Source organism: Arachis hypogaea, chromosome 8 (assembly GCF_003086295.3).
Source record: "Arachis hypogaea cultivar Tifrunner chromosome 8, arahy.Tifrunner.gnm2.J5K5, whole genome shotgun sequence".
In the NCBI taxonomy this organism is placed as follows: Eukaryota; Viridiplantae; Streptophyta; class Magnoliopsida; order Fabales; family Fabaceae; genus Arachis; species Arachis hypogaea.
Genome location: NC_092043.1, coordinates 13,254,861 through 13,263,831, shown reverse-complemented (window position 1 = coordinate 13,263,831; position 8,971 = coordinate 13,254,861). Strand labels below are relative to the sequence as shown.

General features: G+C 33.3%; 1 protein-coding gene across 1 annotated transcript; it reads right to left on the bottom strand.

The window, feature by feature from the left end:
• Positions 1–7,606: 7,606 nt before the first annotated feature.
• Positions 7,607–8,971, bottom strand: LOC112706189 (protein EXORDIUM-like 2). The gene has a single exon (XM_072200085.1). The coding sequence runs from the start codon at positions 8,897–8,899 to the stop codon at positions 7,937–7,939; it is 963 nt and encodes a 320-aa protein (XP_072056186.1). The 5' UTR covers positions 8,900–8,971; the 3' UTR covers positions 7,607–7,936.

Below are 8,971 nucleotides of genomic sequence, written 5' to 3'. Positions count from 1 at the left end.
CTTTAGAGTTTTTGTGCTGTATTAAAACTAACTCAACCTCCAATATTCTAAAACCAGCGAAACTTTGGATTATCTTTCGGTAGCGACAGTTGCTCCTTCGACAAATATGGTGATACGAAACGTAATCTAAAATAAGATAAAAAATCAAAGAAAAGAATTTTTTTATCTTAATTTAATTTTCTGATACAATAGTTAAGGGAATCATTCTACTACTCCTGTATCACATTTAAGTTTATAAAAAAAACTCAAAAAAAATTTTATTTATCAAAATTAAAGAAAAAAAAAGTGGCTACCAGATTTTTGAGGATTTTTATACCTCTTAAGTTTAAAATCATAACTCATAAGTTCACTAAAATAAAAATGGGTCAAGTTATAACCGGACCTAAAACAAACAAAACAAACTAAAATAAAATAAATATAAAATAAATACTAAAAAAGTGATGCCTATTTAATTCATCTTGACTAACGAAAGTCTTCAATACATCATGTAAATAGTAAGATGTTTGACTTTCCACAATCGTTAATCATTATCTTGTCCAATTATTGATGAATCTCCTGAACAAATGATTTGACCATATTTACAAAACTTTCTTTTATTCTCTTAGTTGTTGCTATTATAATTAGACCAATTAACATATGATAATTCTCAATTTATCCTACAGAGTCCGTATCATTCTTTCTCTCTTGAAAAAGATTCGTCATCGAGTCTGCATCCAAATCAAAAGAAGATAGATGAGAGACATTAAAAGTAGTTGACATATTATACTCACATGAAAGGTCAATCTTGTAAGCATTGTTATTGATCCTTTCGAGCACTTGAAATGGACCATCTCCCCTAGGGTCTAACTTGAATTTTCTTTGAGTAGGAAACCTCTTCTTTCTCAAATGAACCCGTACACAGTCACCAAATTCAAAGATAAGTTATCTTCGATCTTTATTCACCCTTTAAGCTGTCAACCTGTTTTTCTTTTCAAACAACTCACGTGCTTTCAAGTGCATTGTTTTAACCTTTCCAACTTTATCTTCTGCATCAAAGTTAACAAGATCACTCAAAGATAAAGGTAACAAGTCCAAAATAGTTAAAGGATTAAAATCATATACAAGTTTAAAAGGAGAAAAACCTGTAGAAGAATGAATGGCTCTATTATAAACAAACTCAATAAAAGGTAAACAACATTTTCAAGTTTTCAAATACTTACCAAGAATAGTACGTAACAAGGTATCTAATGTTCCAGTTTGACTATTAGTCTGAGGATGACAAGTAGTAAAGTATAATAATTTTGTGCTTAATTTACCTTATAACACTTTCTAAAAATGACTCAAAAATTTTACGTCACGATAAAAAATAATAGTTTGAGTGGAAAGTATTCTTTTTGTCTCCAACGTTTGGGGTAAGTTTTAAAGTTGTCCCTAACGTTTCAATCGTCCTATTTAAGTCTCTAACATTTTAAAACTGACTCAATGTTGTCCTACCGTTAGGGATCCGTTAACAGAATTGACGGTGGGACAAAATTGAGACGATTTTGAAACGTTAGGGACTTAAATAGGACGAAAATATTGGGGACAAAAGTGATATATAGAAATAAATTTTAGTTTTATCCTTCAATAATATCAATTTTTTACTATACATAGTATTCAATTATTTTTTAATCCTATCTGAGTAAATTACACTTAATCATATTACTTTCATTTTAAATAAATTAATTTTTTTATAATTTTATTCTTAAAGATTTATAGTTATCATAAAATGTTTGTAGAATGACTAGTATATAAACTTGCAATATATATATATATATATATATATATATATATATATATACAATAAAATATAAATTATACCTTTTGTCTCTAATGTATCAAAATTCTTTAAAATTATAAAAAAATAAATTTATTTAAAATAAAAGTAATGTGATTAAGTGTAATTTATTTAGATGTAATTAAAAAATAATTGAATACTATGTACAGTAAAAAAATAATATTATTGAAAGATAAAATTAAATTAAAATTTATTTTTATGTATCATTTTTGTCCCTAACGTTTTCGTCCTATTTAAGTTCCTAACGTTTCAAAATCGTCTCAATTTTGTCCTGCCATCAATTCTGTTAACGGATCCCTAACGGCAGGACAACATTGAGTCAATTTTGAAACGTTAGGAACTTAAATAGGACGATTGAAACGTTAGAGATAATTTTGGGACTTATCCCAAACGTTAGGGACAAAAACGATATTTTACTCATAGTTTGAAAAATACCATGCAAGTGCACAACATCTCTAAAGAACAGATCAGCAATATTTATTGTATCATCAGTTTTACGACATGTAACAAAATGAGCTATTTTAGTAAACATGTCTACCACAAAAAAATGCTATCTCTACCTTTCCTAGTTTAAGACAAACCAAGAACAAAATCCATAGAAATATCTGTAACACTCTACCCCACAAAATTTTATGCCGAGGACGTAAATCAGGGGGTGGTGAGGCGTTACGACCTCTAAAAAAAATATGTACAAAGATATATTTGAAAAAAGTTATAACTAGGAGTCTTGAAAAATGAAAGTTAAGCAAAATCGAAACAAAAATCGCGTTGCTCACGAAAGATAAGCGTAGACAGATAAGTAAGATCGAAAGAAGGCTAAAAGACCATAAACATAAATTATAATTCCAAAATACAAATATCAAGCTCTGAACTCGACCTGCAAAGCAAAGGGCGGCCAAAGTATATATATATATATATATATATATATATATATATATATATATATATATATATATATATATATATATATATATAACCCAAAATATCACAGGCTCGTAAAACTAACCTGTTTCTCCAAATCAACCTCTAAAAGGACAAGCATAAAATACAAGATGGAGAATCTATATACATATATAAACATAAATAAAATACAACCCTAAGTCTCCATAGTTTTTTGCTTCCACAGAGTCTCTAGAATGTTTAATGAGATACCTCCTAACCTGCATCTAAAAAGCAACAATATGTATAGAATGAGAACCGGAGGTTCTTAGCATGATAAAGGTGCCCACATAGTTGATATAAAAGGTTCCGGAAAAGATAAAGGCAATCCTAGAACTCTGTCACTCAGACATAAACTTAAAGGGGTAAACCAAACCATAAATTTGGTAAAACTCTCTAAAGTATCCAAGTATCAATCTAACTCTAATTCTACAATTCACTTTCTGTTTCATTAAACTCTAACCCTACAATTCACTCTCTGTCTTCTCCAATCTAATTGTGATCTAGTCCTTCATTTTCGTTTCCTCCATTCCTCCAAAACATCGGTGCACAGACAAGCAATACAGACAAAACAAACACAAGTAGGATACAGATGCAACAGGTAGCAAATATAGCAAATAAGCATAAAAATCACATAGTCAAGCCCAATTAACACACAATCAAACAAAATAAATATATGCATATAATGTATGCCTACCCTATGGCTGATGAGTCTCATTTGCTAGTTATATAGCCGACCCGACATGTCTGGTAGCTAACTCGGACATCGTCCTCTTGAAAACTGGTGAGTGGTACAATACCACGATCCTCACCTGGTAAGCGGTAAACCACCTCGATCCCCACCATCTGCGGGTGGTAAACCACCTTGATCCCTACAGACATTTTCAATTGGAAAACAGCACACATGTGGGCAGTAAGTAACCACAATCCCCACAAAAATAATTCCATATCCAATCTGGTGGGCGGTAAATAACCACGACTCCCACAAAATAATTTTTTTAAAATCTGGTGGAACATCTCAAACATAAATAAAATCAATATTAATATAATTCATTCAGAAATCATAATTAAATCAACTATTATCATTCCTCATTTTCATAACCAACCTCCTTCTTCTCAGACCGTCTAACCATCATCATCACTTTCTTGAACCTTTACCCAGAGCAAGTGGACAACGGCACTGCCTCTTACCCGATCACATATATCTCAATCAAATTCAAATTCATTTTTCAAATCCATTCTCATTATCATTCGATTTCATTCAAAATCATACTTCAAAATTATAATCTCATCATTCTTCATGCTCATTCAATCATCAGCATTCCTCCCATTCTGTTCATCAAGAATTCAAATTCAAAACACCATTCATTCTTTTCTAAATAAAACAAACTCAAAATGTAATCATTTTCTTAATAGCTCAAAATCAAATTATAAAATCCTTAAAAATTCAAATTTTTATAAATAACCACTTCAAATGAAATCTCCAATTTTCATAAAAACTTTGGCAGCAACTCCTCTAAAACTCATACTTTTGTCACCCCTCAAGGGTCCTAACCACCAAACCAAACACGTCTCAGTCATTCAAATCATTTCTAGTATCAAATTATTTTAAAATCAAGCCAATTCCAATATTAAATCTTTTTCCAAAACAACCAACTCTAATAGCAAATTAATACAAAAATCGAATCACACATCATATACCATCTATACAATTCATCGTAATTCATTTAGTTCATTCCTATCTTAAGGTCTTCTAGTCTAAATTTTCATGTGACATTAAATATTAACTTCGAAAAACCAAAATCATACCTTGGCCGATTTCTCCCTAATCCCGGAAAAACTCAAAAACCTATCCTTTCACAAGCTCCAACCTTCCAAACGTCAATTCCTCAAGCTTAATCACGCGGATTTCGTTCCAAACTGCCCAATTGAATTCCAAATCAATAAGAACACAATCTAACTCACACAATATCACTATAACAAACATTGAGCTCACTAAATCACCAATTCACAAGGGTTCAACAGTTCTTTACCTTATCCATGGATGAAATGGACAAAGCCCAACACTATCCACGAACTAATTCGACCCTATAACATCAAAACCACATAATCTCTCAAAATCAAAACCTTAAATTTTAAAATTAGGAAAGAGTGACTAAGTAAGAAATTCCTATATTCTTACCAAATTGATCTATGAATTTTGTAGAGAATTCTGAGCCGAACGTGTGACCGCTGACGTTTCGTCAATCGGAACTCCGGATTGAAAGTTACGGGCGATTGAATTTCGGTGGATTTTCGACGTTGATTTTCTCCCTTCTTTGCGTGAATTTTCTTTTGCTTGAGAGAAAAGTGGCTGAAGCCACTTATAAGAAAGTGAATAGGCTGGGCATTGAGCCAGTTTGACCGGTTCGACCTGTTGATCCGTTTTTAGGTCAAAATCTTTAAAATTAATATTAAAATTCATATTTTAACTATTTCTACTTCATGAAACTATAAAATTTAATTTTCTAATTTTTTTAAATAATAATTAATTTATTAGTTAATTATTTTACGATAGCACGACTCTTTTTTTTGTACACTAAACGCTTTTTTTTGTCTTGCTATTTTTTGTTTTGTCTTCTGACATTAAGTGTTCTAATTTAACTTGTACAAAGAGCTGAATGAGAAAGTAATGGTAACAATTGCTTTTGTAGATTTTTTTTAAAAAATAAACCTAATGCTATGAAAAAAAAAGAAACCTAATGCAATGGAGAAATAAAAGGAAACCACGAACAGTAAGAAAACAATAAACAATAAAAGAGACAATAACAAGAAGGAACAAAAAGAGATGAATAAAGGCACGAAGATGAATAATGGACGACGCAAGGAATGACGTGGGTTTTTTTTAATTAGGTTAAAAAAGAACAAATATAGATTAATAAAGATTAATCTAATACCTGAAATCTGATATCAAATGATATGGAATGTAACTCAGAATAAGATAGAAAATTAAAAAAATTGATTTCTCTACCTCAATTTGATTTCCTGATGCAACAGTTAAGGAAATCATTCTACATCTCTTGTTCACACTCAAATTTTTCAAAAAAACTAAAAAAAAGTTTTATTAATCAAAATTAAGAAAAAAAGTGTTTACCAGATTTTAGAGAGTTTTTATACCTCTTAAGTTTAAAACTCTAACTTATAATTTTACTGAAATAAAAATGGGTCAAGTCATAACTGGGCCTAAAACAAACAAAACAAACTAAAATAAAATAAACATAAAATAAATACTAACAAAGTGATGTCTATTTAATTCATCTTAACTAACGGGAGTCTTCAATGCATCTTGTAAATAGTAAAACATTTGATTTTCAATAATCATTAATCATTGTCTTACCCAATTCTTGATGCATCTTATGAGCAAATGATTTAGCCATATTTGAAAAACCTTCCTTTATTCTCTTAGTTATTACTCTTGTAATTGAACCAATTGGCATATAACAATTCTCAATTTGTCCCACAGAATTCGTGTCATGTGGAGTGGTGACTGCTATTAGGAACTCCTTGAATGCAGCTAGAACATACAATCTGAGAACAGACGCATCGTCAATGTCATCATCTAACCACGTCGGCGGTGTTAGAGGTGGCGGGGAGATGGAAGTTGCATGAGATTGAGGCATGGTTTGAAAGAAAAAGGGAAGATGTGGTTAATTTTAGAATTTAAAAAATTGGATGAGGGTAATTTAGAAGATAAATATTATTAAGTTTTAATATTCGTTTCTAAAAATTTTAATTTTTTGTATTTTTATTTTTTAAAAGTATTGAAATGACTAAAATTTTATATTTCAAAACTAAAATTTTAATTTCAATCTTTGTTCACTAAATATGATATTAAATCTCATTCCTCCGATCTCAATCTCAATACCTATAAATAAATTCTACATAAGTGATTGGTGTTTTGATACTTATCAACGAGTTAATTCAGTTGTAAATGAAGATAAAACAATGGCCAAATAGGACAACATTGAATTCCTTGTTTAATTTACAAAATAAGAGGATTTCAATTCGGTAATAATAACTAATAAGAGGAATTTATAAAACACTGTTTTAACCAAGTCACATAATGTAGAAGCACCAAGTACAAGAATTTCAAAGCATTTTTTTTCCATATTAGAATTTCAAAGCATTTTAAGGAGTGGTAATGATAGTGATCAACTGATCATGATTTAAAGCCTGTTATATTTATATATGGACTTCTAGATTTTTTTTCCTACCCAAATTTAGTTATTGGGCCAACTAGTGTAATGAGATGCATCATTTGGCAGGCCAATAAAATTCTTATTCATATTATCATAAAAACAATACGCTTATTCATAGCCCATTAGCCCAAAGTAGATTCCTAGGACCATCTTCTGAGTTTTTGATTCTCTGGTATCTGTTCCTTCACTGGTTTCTTTTTCACCATGATTCAGTTTCTTCCATTGCTGCCTCTGTTGGAGCTGTGTTCTTCCTTGCTACTAGAGACGATTCTGACAGCCCTATGATATTCATGATTCTCATCCTTTTCGTCGTCACACCACCCATAGCCTGTTGGATTTTTTACCCTTACAACTCACATGTTAGGCGCAATTAAATAAAGATCAGTAGGTGACTAAGGCCTCAGTTTAATGATCATCTAATTTCTTTTAAAGAAACCATATTAAAAAGCTCAAAGGATGGAGTTTGAGTCCTACTGCAACGATTATGACAAAAGAAAATAAAGGGCAGTAGCATACCTTAGCTAATAGCGATTTTATGGGTGAAAATATTCGAGCTACTTTATCTACACCAAATGTATTTTCTATACAGTAACACCAGAAAACATAAGAATAGTAGGTGGTAACAAATTTCATTGTTCACTCTAAAGATTGTTGTTACAAGTAAGAATAACTCAGACAAATGCACGAATTAAGAGGTTACTACATATACTCTTTATCATGTACCTAGGTTTCATAGTGTCCCAAAAAAAACACACACACACACTCTCTCCGTTTTCCAAGTATTTCCAAATTCTGCCTGCATAAAAATTGAAACTCCGTGTAAATAGTAATACTCTAATTTTAAAATAAAAAATAAGAAAAGGTCATTTTTTTTGTCTCATTTGAACACCCAGATCGTAGCATTAAAGAATTTAACCATGGTGACATAGAAAACCATCACAATTCACACGAGCGTCTTGCAGCTGGAAGTAAGAGGGTCCCACATCGCCGGCAACAAAAACCTCCGCCCCCGCATCCCAACGGCGTTATAGCTAGTCCCCGTCCTTTTGTCTACCGGAACTTCACCGGCGTAACCAGGATAGGCTCCCTTCCCGAACATTCCTGTACACGCTGACACCGCCTCCAGCGGCGCCATCGCCGTTCCTTGGTAGTAACCATTTCCGTACGGATTTGTCACCGCCCCAGCCAACACCGTCGCGAGGCTTATCACCATTCCGTCCATTCCTACATCCCCGTTCGGCGGAACCAGCGGCGGAGTCTGAGGTCCGTATAGAGGCTGGTGAAATGGCCACGCGCACTCCCCTGGACATTGACTCTCCGGGTTGCCCACCCAAGAGTAAACCACGCGCTTTTTCCCGGCGCGTAAGGATCCATGAGTCCCGCACTGGTTCATGCAGAAATCCTCAACTGCCACGTCAGCAGCAGTTAGGACCACGTGGATTCTGTTATAACCGTGAGCGGTTATTTCTGTTTTCGTTGAAGCAAGGGCTATGAGCTGGCTGGCTTTGAGGGATTTGCCGAGGGAGTAAGTGTGATCGAGGATTTGATTCCCTACGGTGAGGGTGCATGGGCGTCCTGTGTAGGTAGCAGTGGTTTGCCACCATGAGGCAACGGAGGGTGATTGAGTGCGGCCGCGATGGGTGGAGGAGACGGTTAGGGATTGAATGAAGTTGAGAATAATAGAGCGTTGTGTGAGGGTGAAGTTACCGTACCAAAGGAGGTTGAGAGTGAGGTTACCCTTTAAGAGGGGACCCTTGTGGTACTTGAGAACCACGGGTTCTTGTTGAACCAATGCTAGCATTTGGCTGAAAGGCGTGGCTGTGGCCGTGGCTTCCAAAGTGTTTGGGTTGTACCATAGGAGGAGGAGGAGGAGGAGGTTTAAATTTAAACCACAACCACGACGCATTATATATGGTAATTTTAGTGTTTGCTGAATTCTACTCTTAGTCAAGTTGGAATTTGATGTATGTTCCGGTGT